At 42.5% G+C, this 14,638-nt stretch overlaps 2 protein-coding genes across 6 annotated transcripts; one reads left to right on the top strand and one right to left on the bottom strand.

Annotated features, from left to right (window-relative positions):
- Positions 1-1,359: 1,359 nt before the first annotated feature.
- Positions 1,360-7,753, top strand: csgalnact2 (chondroitin sulfate N-acetylgalactosaminyltransferase 2). 4 transcript variants are annotated; one of them, XM_086258493.1, is made up of 9 exons: positions 1,360-1,491; positions 2,751-2,860; positions 2,989-3,828; positions 4,915-5,131; positions 5,289-5,390; positions 5,480-5,658; positions 5,744-5,838; positions 5,934-6,015; positions 6,091-7,753. In XM_086258493.1, exons 3-9 carry the CDS (start codon positions 3,189-3,191, stop codon positions 6,381-6,383), a joined length of 1,608 nt encoding a protein of 535 aa, XP_086114619.1. In that variant the 5' UTR covers positions 1,360-1,491; positions 2,751-2,860; positions 2,989-3,188; the 3' UTR covers positions 6,384-7,753. The 4 variants fall into 4 exon arrangements, with proteins under 4 accessions (XP_086114619.1, XP_086114618.1, XP_086114620.1 ...); XM_086258492.1 differs by having other exon boundaries at positions 2,751-2,832; XM_086258494.1 differs by having other exon boundaries at positions 2,751-2,832; positions 3,014-3,828.
- Positions 6,882-14,628, bottom strand: sec23ip (SEC23 interacting protein). 2 transcript variants are annotated; one of them, XM_086258490.1, is made up of 18 exons: positions 14,332-14,628; positions 13,320-13,831; positions 13,027-13,240; positions 12,733-12,926; positions 12,529-12,618; positions 12,319-12,439; positions 12,001-12,090; positions 11,768-11,909; positions 11,290-11,498; positions 11,121-11,218; positions 10,804-10,974; positions 10,551-10,646; positions 10,293-10,469; positions 10,062-10,217; positions 9,845-9,947; positions 9,235-9,420; positions 8,988-9,153; positions 6,882-8,152 (listed from the first exon to the last, which is right to left on the bottom strand). In XM_086258490.1, the coding sequence occupies exons 1-18, from the start codon at positions 14,462-14,464 to the stop codon at positions 8,071-8,073; spliced, it is 2,940 nt and encodes a 979-aa protein (XP_086114616.1). In that variant the 5' UTR covers positions 14,465-14,628; the 3' UTR covers positions 6,882-8,070. The 2 variants fall into 2 exon arrangements, with proteins under 2 accessions (XP_086114616.1, XP_086114615.1); XM_086258489.1 differs by having other exon boundaries at positions 13,320-13,834; positions 14,332-14,626.
- Between the last annotated feature and the right edge of the window lie 10 nt (positions 14,629-14,638).

Here is a 14,638-nt window from a genome sequence, read left to right on the forward strand (position 1 = left end):
TGCTTTGAGCTGATGACTCGAAGCTGATAGGAAAACAACAGCAACTCAAATCACTATGCAGAAGAGCATTTCCGAACCCATTGGATGATAGAAGATTGGATAGTCTGGATGTGGTGGTATAATAGTTTAAGGGATATTTGCTTGGGACACTTTGGGCCCCTTAGCACTAACTAAGCATTGTTTAAACACCACAGCCCACCGATTTATTGCTGCTGATCATGTCTATTCCTTTTTGACCACAGTGTACACATTTACCAATTGCTGCTTCTAACAGGACACATTAGCATAGGACAAAGCTCAAATCATCTCAAACTGGTTTGAACATGACAATGAGTTCACTGTACCCAAATGACTTTCACAGTCACCAAATGCCACTCCAATAGAGTACCTTTTGTATGTGGTGAAATGGAGAATTCACATCATGGATGTGCAGCGTGATGCTGTTATGTAACTGTGGACAACATCTCTGAGAAATCTTTATAAAATTAAGAGTTTAGACAGCTCTGAACCCAAAAGGATGTCCAAACCAGCCCAGTGAATATATATGATACTGAAAAGCAGATTAAGGTTTTGGTGTTGGAGTTGAAGCACACAACTAGATCTGTACTTTTTAAAAATCTATGACTAGGTAGATACCCGATGTGTGTGTGTGTGTGCGTGTGTGACATTAAACCACCCCCTTTACTTCTCTTCCTTTATCAGGGTTTCATTTTTACACCTACACATAATACTGACTGGTTAGACCCACGGTACAGAAATATCATATGATTAAATCAGAAAAAAGAAGGAAATGGTTTCTTTATTAAAATAGTTTCTTAGACTAAGACTTTCCGCACTGATTCTGGCCTTTCAGATAACATCTGTCTTCTTCTCTCATAATTAAGAAAATGAAAATATAACGACTATAAACAGAATCCCACGAGAACATTTCCTGGCTTATTTTGTGCACCACATTAAGATCATATCACTTGTTTTCGAACATTAGACAAATTATGTTTCAGTGCTAATTCAATCCAGAGCTGTCAGCTAGTTCATCACCTGAGATAAGAGGTTTGCTTTCTTGGTCTGAACAGTGAAACGGGAAGAAAAGACAATAATCTCTTAGAGGGAAGGTTAAATATAGCTTTTTTTAAAACAACAGATTAACGTTGTTACGTTATTGGAAGACGCGGTAGTGTGTATGAGAGTAAAAAAAATCATCGATGTGTTCTAATAATAACAATAATGCGTTTAGAGCTACAATATAATAATAACGTCGTTATTTTAATAAGAATAAACAATATTATGAACCTGGAGGTTCGGCGTGCTTGATGACGACACTCGTTAGACACGCTCCGATTGGTTAGATTTTAACCGGAAGTAGGTTACAACCCACTCTTTTCTCTTTGCTCCGTGGCATTCTGTAACACAACCTACCTACCTACTGCTGCTAGTTTAACACAAAATGCGACAGCTGTAATGAGGGGCAGGAATGGACAAAGCCGGGATTAGGTGAGTGAACGTTTGGAGAGTACTATGGGTAACAGAGAGGCTTTCTAACGGGTAAGAATAAAAACCCGAAAGCGAAGTGAAGCGCGGAACACCGCTAAGCTAGCAGCAGAACTGTAGTCATGTCCGGTTCGAATTTTTTCGAAATAAGGGGATGTGCTGCCTGTAATGTCGCAAATTTCAAAAATAATTAAAGGTGCTGAAATTTGCAAATATGCCACAAGGGAAAAAAATCTAATTATCAAAGGTTTTAGGCTAAGAGTTTTTTTTTCTGGAAATATAGCCAACTTTTCTCTGTCGCCATGCCAGTAGCTTAGAGTTTGAAAGTCTCCCATTATTAGCATGACTTGGTTCTGTTGTTTTTCAGGCAGTCTTGTGTTACTTTGTCCTTGACTTAACACCCCCCCCCCCCCCACACACACACACACACACACACACACACACCTTCCAAACTGTTGAACAAGCACTCTCATCAGCACACATCATCAGCAGAACAGTTTTGCGTTAGACATTCTTTGTGTGAGTAGTAAAACTAATATCATAGTTGCGTTTTGCCTTTTAGAATGTTAATAAGAATCATTAATATTTTATATTTCTGTGTTTGGTGTTAAACATTCAAGATCTCATTTTAGAAGAAAGCATTAAGGTTAAAGAAATAAATGTACAAAGAAGTATTTTGACAGCTACGGCTTTTAAAACATCAGCACAAGCTCAGTTCCAGTTCTGGCTGGATTCAGAGCCCTATTTCATTATAGCTGTCTAGAGACTGATTTATATCTGGGTGTGAGAGCCTGAAAACAGGGTTACTTTGTAAGTGTAAGCTTGGAGCTGTGTGACCTTCAAGAACCTGCTGCACATGGTATCTGGTTGACACGATATTAGGCGTGGAAACTCCTGAAGGCTGCCTTTTTTTTTTTTTTAACCAGGGATTCTTGACTGGTGAGCCTTGTGTGACATTTACCAAGCCTGTAATTAAAAAGATAATCACAAATCGGCCTTGAACGCTGTGTGTGTTTCACTTGTTTTGTCCACTTTCATTCCAAGAAGGTACCTCTCAGAATCTGGAGTGTTTGGTCTAGCCCTTTGCACAAAGCTCGTGCATTTATTTTGAAGAGAAAGAGCTACACCGGAAGTCAGTTTGTAGCTAGCTTGCTGTGAAGCTCGCCCACCAGTTTCCTTGTGTGCTGTTGTTTGGCTGAGAGCTAGCTGGCGTGTGTTAGCTGTCCAGGTGTAGCTAATCCCTGCTGTCCCTCCTTCCTCAGGTTTAAACGGAATCTTTGAAGTGAAGAAGTCGGATAAATGTTCAAAAGAAACTTACTGACTGAAGGAAACTGTAGATAGCAGGTTGGTTTATTTGAAAGGTTGCTTAAAGGTAACACATTAAATGTCATTGTATGATTATCTACTGTTTTGTCATCAGTGCTTTTATCTAAAAGTCCCTGTATTGGGATCCTGGATTGTGGCCTTTTTTCTGATTGTGGATTTTTGTGTTTTTAACAGCTGATCGTTTTGTGGATTTATACAGGACCTATGTGTGGAAATACTGATGCATTGGAGCCAAAGAACAAGATCTCTTTATTCCAAAATGATCTACACACCCATGTCTCTAAGATGATGTACAGAAACCTGTTTTAAGTAATGTGAGCAGTCCGGGGCGAAGGGAATGCAGGCTTGTCAGCTATAGCTTTTATGAGAACGTGATGCCCAGGCGGGGATTGCCACTTCAGGGTCGGGTCCGCTGGCTCTTCCTGGGTCTTTTTCTGCTGCTGGTGTTGCTGCTGTTTGCATACCTGCTGGAGTGCACTCCACCAGCAGACGTCAGCCTGATCTTACCAGGGGAGACCTATGGCAAAGAATACTACCAGGCCCTGCTCCAGGAACAGGAGGAGCGCCACCTGAACCGTGCTGCCAGTCTGAAGCGGCAAATTGCCCAGCTTAAGCAGGAATTACAGGAAATGAGCGAGAAGTTGAAAGTTCTCCAAGAGAAAAAAGAGCTTCCAGGAGTTCCGGGTCTGGCTGATAAAGACCAAGAGCCTGGAGATTTGCTGGAGTACTTGCATTCTCAGATCGACAAGGCTGAGGTCAACACTGGAGCTCGCCTTCCAAGCGAGTATGCCTTGGTGCCGTTTGAGAGTTTTACTTCTTCCAAGGTGTACCAGCTGGAAATGGGGCTAACGCGGCACCCAGAGGAGAAACCAGTCCGCAAGGATCGCAGGGATGAGCTGGTGGAGGTCATTGAGGCCGCACTAGACATCATCAACAACCCTGACGAGGAGGATGGTGTGGAGGATGATGTGCCGATGCAGAGGCAAACCTACACAGATGGTCACTTTACTGAAGGTGAGACTCTCAGTTAAATTACAGAGTAAGAGGCAATGACTGTAACCAGTGTTCAAAATGAACCTTTTATTAACAGTTTCCACTCAGTGAATAGACTCGTTGAAAAAAAAAAATCACCAGGAAAATCTATTTTTAACGATCCAGAATAATAAACTGAGCCTTTGTTCCAAATCTGATTTGGTTAGTACATTTTATTTAGACAAAGGAGCACTGGGTTGCACTGATATACACTATCTGATGAACACTGGCCAATATTGCCTATTGATTGATGTTGGCATATGACAGTTATCAGATTTTGTGAACAGTCTGTATTTAGGAATATAAATGTTGCACTGGTTAAATGTTCAAATTGTGTGAGCTGCAAGACTTTAACTCTTTACCCTCTGAAAGCCTTTGAAGCTCTTTTCTGAACTTGATGCTTTCTGTTATATTTCAGGCTCGCTTGTAGAACAAAGTGACTGGGTGTGCATCAGAAGTTAGTGACGATGGTCCCTGACCTTGCAGCTACCTTTGGAAAAAACGAGTCAAAATTAAAGCACATCTTTTATTTTCTTTTAGAATATTTCTTTATTTTCCCCTTATTCCAGGAAAACGATAAACAACAAAACAAAATCAGCCAAATTGTTACTTTAAACATTGATATTGTGCCAAAATGTCACAATCGGCAAAGGTCCGATTCAAGTTCAGACAGAACAAGCTTGACCTCAAAAGTGATGCGTCAAACGTAAAATACATTTGAAAGTTCATAAGCTGCACTCTCAGCTGCAATGACCCTCCATGACTCCTGCTCCTTGGCTAGTGTATATTGCTTGGTCAGAGTTGTGGTTAGGAGATTACATGAGATAGTTAAGGTTTGACAAAACTGCAGGGGTCAGAGCTAGTCAGATTAAGACTGTGGTGTGCCTTTGCATAGCAAGGATGGGGACAAAAGTTTATGCTACGTGTCTGTGTTTGCGCGTTAGTCATGCGCAGCAGTAGTGCCAAACAGAAATTTTCCTTGAATTTGGCATTTAGTGCCACTTAGTGGATAACTGGTACGTTTTCTCAGCCTGTCTCAGTGTTTTTCAGATTGTCTTCTTTTGGCAGGGCTGTACCGGACAGAGCGAGACAAAGGGACACTTTACGAGCTCTTCTTTGCCAAAGAGGATTCCAGCAGTTTCCGCCACGTCACACTCTTCAGGCCTTTTGGGCCCTTAATGAAAGTCAGGAGCACATCTGTGGAAACATCAGGAATGATTATTAACATCATTGTGCCACTAGCGGGCAGAGCAGAAACTTTCTCACAGTTCTTGCAAAACTTCAGGTGAGAATGAATCTTAAATCCATCCCTCTCCACTAAACATGAGCCAGCACCCTTGGCCTTCATTAGACGTGTTGGCTTTTGTTTCCACCATTGTTGTGGAAAGCACTGCAGCCTTGTGTGTCCTTGTAATCCATTTGAAAAATGCATGTGTTTTTAGGGAGGTGTGCATACAGCATGACAGAAGGGTACATCTCACGGTGGTTTATTTTGGGCAGGAAGGTCTACAGGAGGTGACGTCATCTCTGGAAAAAATGTCGAGGTGAGTCTATTGAACAGAAAGACCTTTTAATAGGCTTGTTAATATGTCATATGAGGCATTTGTTAAAAATCAGGCGTTTTGTTTTACAGGGAGGAGAGCTTCTCCAACTACACTCTCATCCCAGTGGACGAGGAGTTTTCCCGAGGTCGAGGTTTGGATATCGGAGCTCACGCATGGAAGAAAGGCGACGTCTTAATGTTTTTTTGTGATGTGGACATCCATTTTACACTCGAGTTCCTTAACACCTGTCGTCTCCACGCTGCTCCAAGTAGGTTTAATTGGCTCACATTCATTATACTCTTTTAGTGCTCTTGCTCTCAGCCAAAGGTTAATTTGCTTGTTCTGTTTTACAGACAAGAAAGTCTTCTATCCTGTCGTGTTTAGTTTGTACAATCCTGCCATTGTCTACGGAAATTTGGAGCTGGCTCCACCTGTTGAACTCCAGCTGGTAAGAAGTGTAAAGGTTCCCATTCTGACCAACGTGTTAGAAAGCTGGTTTGGTGGTGACCTGTGTGTCAGAGATGACTATCTGTTTTCAAATAGATTCATAAAAAGGATGCTGGATTCTGGAGAGACTTTGGATTTGGAATGACATGCCAGTATCGCTCCGACTTTCTAAATATCGGTAAGCACCAATCATTTGTTTTATTAGACGCGACAGTTGTGCGTAACATGTTTTAAATGGGTCGTATCCCCGCAGGTGGTTTTGATCTTGAAGTCAAAGGTTGGGGGGTGGAAGACGTCCACTTGTACAGGAAGTATCTGCGGAGTGACATGATAGTGATCCGCACGCCTGTGTCGGGTCTGTTCCACCTGTGGCACGAGAAGCAGTGCGCGGACGAGCTGACGCCGGAGCAGTACCGCATGTGCATCCAGTCCAAAGCGATGAACGAGGCCTCCCACTCTCACCTGGGGATGCTGGTTTTCCGCGAGGAGATCGAGGCTCACCTACGCAAGCAGGCCTTCAAGACACAGAGCAAAACAGAGGACTGAGCGAGCCTCTGCGTACCCAGCATCATTTCTACATTAAGACTGCATGGTGCTGATATCGTTAAGGCACTAGAGCGAAGACATGTTTACACGGATCCTTCTGCATTTCACCGCACAGCTGTAGACAAATGAATGTACAAAAATGAACATTAGTCAATGTGAAAGTTCACAACGTGGCAACAAGTGTTACTGAAGAGCTGACGCATAATTAGCAATACTTAACTTGCTGAGGGAAGAACAACAGGTACGTATCTCGTGGATTTAGGTTGACAATATGTTACATGAAATCAAATCAATAGGCATGCGCTTTCTAACTTTGAACTTGACAACTTCTCATTAAGCCACCCTGCCTGCTTCAAACACAGCACCTGACCTGCAGCCAGCCTCTTTAGCACCTTTTACAGCCAAATATGACTTCAGAAAGATTTCAGCTCATTCAGATGATTTCTGGCAGCTGTTGCGTGTTTGGACAGGCTTTTTAAATCAAACTAAAGACACATTAAAGGATAACAAGTTGCATAATTTATTGACAACTGTAAAGATGTTGCACTTTCTCATAGTGAACAAAAGAAGCCAAAAGTTTCAGCTGATCCTCAAACACTTTATAATCTTTCACTCAGTATTTTGGCAGTAGTATATGGAGCCATAATATTCTGTTTCTATTAGAAGTTCTGTGAGAGGGGCAGTATGGGTTTTTAAAAAAAAAAAGGGAACTTGTGTTTTGTGACAGTGAGTCGCTGTTATCATTCATTTATTGCTGATTGTTTCCAAGTAAAGAGTTCACCTGAAAAGCATGTTGATCAAATGGTTCAAGGACTTGAGCAAAGATCTGCTTACTGCATGCAACGCTACAATATCAGGTGTATGTGGACCAGTATTATTGTATAGATAACAATGAGCGTCATTCCCAGCACTACGATTCCCACTTCTTGACTGGGATTGAATGTTACAGTCATGCTTGTAAATATTTTTCTAATATTCCATTGTTTCATACATGTGAGTTAAATATGTGCCTACATGCAGACAGTACTATGAGCCGTATTCACAGCTGCTGGTTTTTATTCCACATAATGTTACAGCTGAACAGTTCATAGGTTACAGGGGTAATTTTAATGAGGACAGCTGTCTAAAGATTACATAGTGCAGGCAAGAAGTGCTTTTTCTCCCTCACAGAGGAAGCAGGTCTCATCTGGTACTGTAATTATTTTATTATTAATGTTTTTGCAAATATTCCAGCTTTCTGTAGATAGTCTTCGAGTCTCTCCTTACCCTGCAGGAGAACAACATCAGCAGTACACAATCCAAACGAAACACTTGAGCAAGGTGATGATTTATTTTGAGTCTTGCCATGAAATAAAACTTACAGAAGGCTGCATTTGCTTCTGCTCCTTCCTTTCTGCTGTTAGTATTCGATCTGCTGATACATGTTCTTGGGAAACTTGACCCCTCCCCCCATTTCTATAATTTATACTATAAAAATGTAATATCAAACTTGTCAAGTTTCTTTGAATCAACGAGCTCATTTGTATGTTTCTTAATTTAAGACAAATGGCGTAATACAATTGTATTATTCATCTGTATATAATAAACTACATCAATAAAAAAAAAAAAGGAAAAATAATCAAAATCCCAGTGAAGAAGTAATACATGAAACTAAATGGGACCAAAGCAGACAGGTGTACTCTGTGTATTAATGAGCCATCTGTTCTGGATGGATCCCCATGGTCTTGTAGATCTCTTTGAGAATGAGCAGAGCCGTGTCTTCAGATTGCCTACAAAACAACACAAGTGTTAATACACAGGTTTCAGACAGTCACCGAAGCAGCTTAAAGGACTTCAGACGTCACTCACCATCATTTATATGTGCAGTTTTTATACGCCTCTTTTCCACTAGTACCTACTCGACTCAACTCGATTCTGTTGCAGTCGTTTTCCATTACAATTGAGTACCACCTCCACGTGGGTCATTAAAGCTTTTTGTCAGACTCTGGGACCACAGTGGGGTATTTTTCTCGTTGCCAGGTTTCAAAAATGGTGGTTTGGATTTTTGTGAAGGAGTCACTCTCATGACTCATCGAGTGACACCATCGTCTGGCCTATTGGTGGCATGCAGTCTGATTTCACATTTTCGGATTAACTGTGATCACTTGGAACGCCGGCCGAGCACGTACTAAAGAAGGTAATACCCACCCAGTACCAGGTACTACCACCTAATGAAAAACTATCAAAACTAAGTTGAATCAAGTCGAGCTAAAAAGGTACTGATGGAAACGAGGTAAGAATGTACTGTGAGGAAAGGGCCTAAAAATCAACAATGAATAAAAAAAAAAAAAATCTATACTGCAGAAGTCTTTTTTTTTTTTTTTTTTTTTTTTTTTTTAATGAAACCAAAATAATATGAGGACTTGGTAAATTATTAAGGATCACATATTTGAGAGGCTGAAACCACCAAACCTGTTATTTTTGCACATAGTAAATATTTAAATTATTAATTGATACCAAAAAACATGGACTTAGTTTTCAGTCTGTGTCATTCAGCTGCTTAATACTCAAGTTTCCATTCAAATTGCAACTACAAACAGGTCTTTAATATGAGATTGCTTGTACCAGTAGCAGAGGTGACTCTGGAGGGCAAACAAATACTCGTTGAAACTCTCAATGGGCTTCTCCTGCAGGACGTAGTCGATGCGATTTCCTCCGTTTAACATCCCGATCTTCACCTGAGACTCGTCGTCTTCTTTTTGAAGCTCAGGGTTGTCTGGAATCTTATGCTCTGTGACAAACCAGATCAAAACGGTTGATCTAACAGTACAGAAAATAGTCAAACAAAGACTCACAAGTGAGCCGCACTCACCTTCGTGCACTTGTTGCTTCTCCTCCTCTTCGATCTGATTGGCCACGATGGCCAGCTGGGCCTGAAGTTGGGCATTCGAGGTGTGAGCACGAGCAAAGTCGTTGAGGGTCTGCCAGGCAGTCCTCAGGGAGCTGATGAAACCCTGCTTCAGGTCAGAGCCCATCCTGGTGAGAGACTCCTTTAGCTCTGAAACACACAGAATCACACCTAAGCCCATTTCCGCACAACCAATGAAACCTACATACACTTTAAAAAAAAAAAAAAAAGCAACCACCACGAGAAACTTTATTTTGCTGTCACCTTAATGTTTTTCTGCACAGCCAAGGAAAAAACGAATCAGTTTTATTTGCCACTACGTTGCTTCATGGCAATTGAAGTGCAAGAATAGAGTCTTTGTGCTGTATAACTGCAGATATTGGGACGCTCCACCCTTAAGCGGCAGAGAGGCCAAAAATACTGAACAGTTTAGCTTAGGCTCAGTAACTAACTCTGTATCTGTCAGCATTCACAGTTAAAACCTGATTATTATTTTTTGTTCCTTTTGCTTGAAACTTAATCTCATATGTGACTACAACAATGACAGCTCTGCTCTGAGTGTTTGGGTCCATACCAAGATGAAGCCTCTTCCGTCCTTTGTGATGTGGGATCAAAACAGGCTTCAAGTCCAGGTCTGGCATTATCATAGGCTCAATCCTGTAAGCCACTGGATCCAGCTAAAAGACATTAGTCTAGTGAATGAAATGCCTGTGCACACCAGAATACTGTACAAATCTGACCCAGAGACAATAAAACATGTTACAAATAGCTATAAATACACAAACACATACTGGATGATAAATATTGAAGAATCCCTTGCATGTGGGCAGCTGGTACGTCTCTTCGATATTCTCAAGTCCTCGTACAGTCAGGAACATGCCGATTGGAGAACCCAAGGCAAAGAAATTCACAGGCTCAAAGTCCAGAGTGTGGTAGATGACAGACACCTGCAAAAAGTTTATTAAATGTCAGCTCTGCTTCAGAATAGCAGCTCATTGTTGCTGAAAGACAGATGTGTTTACCTGCCCCGTTCCAACTTCAAAGTAATTGTAGTCCACATGGACAGAGGAGACTGTGCTGCCCACTGGAAGCTTCTTCACAGTCGGATCAGAGGGAACTTCAGCTGCTGGTGGAGGTGCTGCAGTCTGAGTGACCTCTTTGACCTCTTTTTTGTTCTCCTGAGCTGCCTGGCATGCAGCCTGTGAACATGAAACCATGAGTGGGGCGGGTCCATAATCACAATTTTGCAAGCCTCGCAGATACTCAGCAGACAAACTTACCTGCTTATTCACTCTTTCTTTCACAAATTTGGCAATTTTTTTTCTGGGACCAAGTGGGATACCCATCTCCTTCAGGTCCTCAATTGTGCACATAAGCTAAGAGAATATAAAAGGGTCAGAATAAGATGAATTACATTATATTGCATAAAACCCCCGATGTTCTCAAATGACCTTATACAGTTTACATTTATAACTAGATTTCTTATACTTCTAAAACATATCTCAGCTCCTAAAAGGTGGACTGTGTTCTTACAAAAGATTCAATGTCAATCTTCTCCTCATCAAAGGTACTCTTGTATTCAGACAGGCCCAGATGTTCCAGCATAGCAGCAAGATCCTCAAACTCCTCCCCGTCTTCTTTGGGCTGCTCCTCCACAGCTGGAGGGGTGACGGCACTATTTTCCTGTGCAACAGGGGCCGTCACCTGATATGAGAAGCAAAATTTACAATTACATACCGAACCTTTATTCTGAAAATATTCAACTCATTTACAAATAAACGGAAAAGAGCACGGTGTTTGTTTTATTTTTACAGTATATTGTAATTTATTTAAATTAGTCAGGGCGTGACCTGTCTGACTTCTCCGTTAGCAGCGGGCATGGTTGGCATGGCCCCTCCAGGTGAGGCATTCTTCTGATTTGAAAGCAGGTCAAAGAGAATCAAAGAACCTGCAAGGAGAAAAATTAAGTGATGGTGGAAAAAACAGAAAGGTTAGAAGCTGATTAAACATGTTTATTACCTAAGCTGTGTCCTGCCACTGACACTGCTCCTCTGAAGTCCGGGTTCCTCTCCATGAACAGGGCATAGAGTCGGTTAATCTCCTGAGCAACAGTGTCCATGATGGTCTGGCAGTAAGTGGGACTGTTGTAGAAAAGCACATCTAACAAGGTCTCGTTGGTAAAGTGACGTAAACGCCCGGTGCTGGGCAAAGTGATCTTCTTTATCCTCCTGCAAAGATGAACAAGAAATAAGTCTGTTAAGGTCCTGCAAGGATGTCTGGTGAACTGAGGCACCAATTGTCTCCGGCATATAATGACAGTGTCCAATAAATGTTCTGTTTACCCATCTCTGAGTAATGATGAAGGACTTACAGGTGACAAACAATGTCAATTTAAAATAAGAGAGTAAGTCCAGTGTTTCCATCCAGTCAGGAGCTATTTATAATATCACCACATGTGTGTCAGGCCTCTTTGGTGTTAAACCCTTGTCCCCCTCACCTGTCCACCCCTGTGGCATCTCCATGTAGAGCCGTGTGCCACTGCACGGGCAGAAACTCCACTCTGCTGATAGCGTGTTCATCCAGCGATTTCTTAAAATGGCTCTGCAGCAGCTTCAGCGACACATTACGGAAGTCGTCCACTGAAAGCACGACAAAACAGCATTTTTAACGTTTCCTTTGTACACATCGTTACACGACTGCAGTGTGACTGCTCATTACTTCATTACTCACCACACTCAATCATGCTCCGAAATCTCAAGTCACACACGGGGCCAATTCCATGAACCATGAACACAAGATGATCCACCGTTGAGAGCTCACCTGGAAAGAGATGTCTCTAATCTTAAATATGTGCATAAAATGTGAACTACAGTCAGAATGAGGCTGCATTATACTTCACCTAGCACCCAACCAGCTATCAAAAAGTCCTTCTAATGCCTCTGGAATACCTTATCATACTTTTCATTTCCTAAAATTACACTTAGTGGATGATACAAACTGTGTTTACACTTAGAGCAAATTATTTTGAGCACAGCGGAACTTGTCTACCATCAGGCACTTCATCGTGGTCATCATCGATTCCTCTCTTCACCACTCTGGGTCTGGTCTGCCCGTCCTGAGTTGTGCCCCACTCATCTGGTACGCAGGAGGGCTGAAACTGCACTATGACCTACAAAGGCAAACAGATCAATGCTCGTGAACTATAAAGCTAATTACATCATCAGACCGCTACAGCACATTAATCAAACAGGGGTTTACCTTTGGGTTGTGCATCACAATGGTTTCCCCTGATGGGAACTCCAGCCTGCGGTGCCACTGGTTGGTAGACACAGCTTTCTTATATTCAGCCTAGAGATGATGCAATAATACAATATTATAATTTCCTTTTACAACAGTGCAGCCTAAACTAAATCAATAAAGAACAATGCAGAGGGTATAAAAAACAGTATTTTTGAGACAAACCTCGAGCTTATCGCTGAACTCCTCAGAGTAAGGAATAAAGCGACTATCTGTATCTCCTTTGTAGAACCAGGTGCAGCGTCGGACCTCTGTAGGCTCCTCCTCCCAGTACACTGCAGTCCGCATGCGGTCATAAAGCTGCACGTCATACCTCCCTCCGTCTGTGCGTATGATCACACTTTCTGGATCTGGTTGAACTGAAAGAATGAAGAAAAAAAAAACAAAAAAAACTTCACTGTGCAGTTCAGGTCAAAATTAGATTCTCAGGAAGACAAATTTGCACGTGTCTTGTCGTACCAGAGTTGTACGTCTCCTCAAGCTGAAGGGAGTCAAAGATACTGAAAGGAAGCCAGACGCTTTTTGACTCCACCTGCTTGCAGTAGAACCAGTGAGGCTGAACTGGCTCATAGACGTTGTAGTTGTACGGCATCATGGGAACAGCAGGAACGACGGCTCCAGCTGTGGTGGCTGGAAGTGGAGGTGGAGGGCCCTGAATCTGCGTGGGAGGAGGCTGAAGAGAGAAAGATGTGATTTAACTTCCCAAATAAGTTAATAAACCCTTTGATCAACAACACCGGTGTGACACTCACCTTTGTATACATGGGTCCTGATGGGGGGAACGTTTGCGGTGGCGAGCTGACCAAGTAGGGATTCTGCTGTGGCGTGTGTGTTGGCGGCATGATTTCCGGAGCTGGAATATAAGGACTAGCTCTGCTGCTGGTGGGGGTGTGTCTGTACGGGTTGTGGCTCTGCGGCTGCATCTGGGGAGGCGGTGGGGTCATTGTGGTAGGGGGAGGAGTGTGACGCCCCATGGGGCTCTGGTAAACTGCACTACCAAACATCGAAGGAGAAGGGTTCATTTGTGAGCTGGCAGGTGGGGGTTGTGGTGGAATCATGCTGACACTGCTGGGAACAGAAACGTGTCCCGTTGTGGTCGGGGCTGCAGACAGCACTGGCGGGGGGCATGGAGAATGCCCTATTGATGCAAATGGGTCAGTACTGGTTATGGGACTGGAGAAGTAGCTGAATGTAGACGGGGCATGTCCATTCCCAGATGTCTGACCTACAAAGCTGTCTTCTTCTCCAACATCAGTGGAGTCATCTACTGCACACCGACATGGAGAATAAAAGTGTAACACATGTTTTAGTATCTATGCAAAAACATCTGACACACATTAAATCACAGAGATAGAGAATATGTGCTCAGAGCTGTAGCTTTCTACTGTTTAGTCCTTAAAGTATAAAAAGAGGAAACATGTTTATCAGGCGCTTGTTCAGCAGAATGTCGCATCATTAAATCCCTGTAACAGGACGTTATCTTTCCATTTAACTCAGAACACTGTTTTGCCTGTGACCCTGAAACATACGTGCAAAATAAAACATCACACAGCTGCCAGTCTGACCACAACACATCGCTGTCAGTTAGCCTAACCTTACGCCTGATAAACGCTTCCCTACTCGGACAAGGTTTCTTTCTCTTTCTGTTACTTTTACACTCAGTAAGCCCCGATAGCGATACGGGAACCCAATCTGCTAACTAGCTTAGCTTGCTAACGAACCCGCAAATGTTTGGATATTTCCTCAGTCGGCATCTCGTCTCACCTCCTGACAGCACCGCCGGACCAGTGGCCTGACTCACTGGCATGAAAGGCAAATTGAAGTTAAACTCTGGAGCGGCGCTGAATAGTAAATTTGCACTGGTGTTTGGAGCATTATTATTTTTTCTATCTGCCATTTTCCCCGAGAATTACACGTAGCCACTACCGGAGCAGGCAGACAGGACACGCTCAGTTCTCCAATGAGCGTTTTTGTTTTTTTCACTGCGCTTGCAGATTTTGCTGAGCTATAAAGCATTAACCGGAGATTGCACGACTACAAGCGGCGTAGCACATATTATTCAGATCTACTA

This window comes from Aulonocara sp. 'chitande type north' Nkhata Bay, linkage group LG13, assembly GCF_057382095.1.
Source record: "Aulonocara sp. 'chitande type north' Nkhata Bay isolate Kocher_YH1m ecotype deep benthic linkage group LG13, A_spYH_male_GT1.1, whole genome shotgun sequence".
In the NCBI taxonomy this organism is placed as follows: Eukaryota; Metazoa; Chordata; class Actinopteri; order Cichliformes; family Cichlidae; genus Aulonocara; species Aulonocara sp. 'chitande type north' Nkhata Bay.

What these genes read in the sequence shown, in the direction of transcription:
- csgalnact2 (XM_086258493.1), top strand. Translation starts at nt 3,189, where the DNA reads ATGCCCAGGCGGGGATTGCCACTTCAGGGTCGGGTCCGCTGGCTCTTC. An exon ending in CAGTTCTTGCAAAACTTCAG is followed by an intron (nt 5,132 to 5,288) that starts GTGAGAATGAAT and finishes ATGTGTTTTTAG; the next exon opens with GGAGGTGTGCATACAGCATG. An exon ending in CACCTGTTGAACTCCAGCTG is followed by an intron (nt 5,839 to 5,933) that starts GTAAGAAGTGTA and finishes GTTTTCAAATAG; the next exon opens with ATTCATAAAAAGGATGCTGG.
- sec23ip (XM_086258489.1), bottom strand. Translation starts at nt 14,464, where the DNA reads ATGGCAGATAGAAAAAATAATAATGCTCCAAACACCAGTGCAAATTTA. An exon ending in TGAGGAGACGTACAACTCTG is followed by an intron (nt 12,927 to 13,026) that starts GTACGACAAGAC and finishes TCATTCTTTCAG; the next exon opens with TTCAACCAGATCCAGAAAGT. An exon ending in AGATTGACATTGAATCTTTT is followed by an intron (nt 10,647 to 10,803) that starts GTAAGAACACAG and finishes ATATTCTCTTAG; the next exon opens with CTTATGTGCACAATTGAGGA.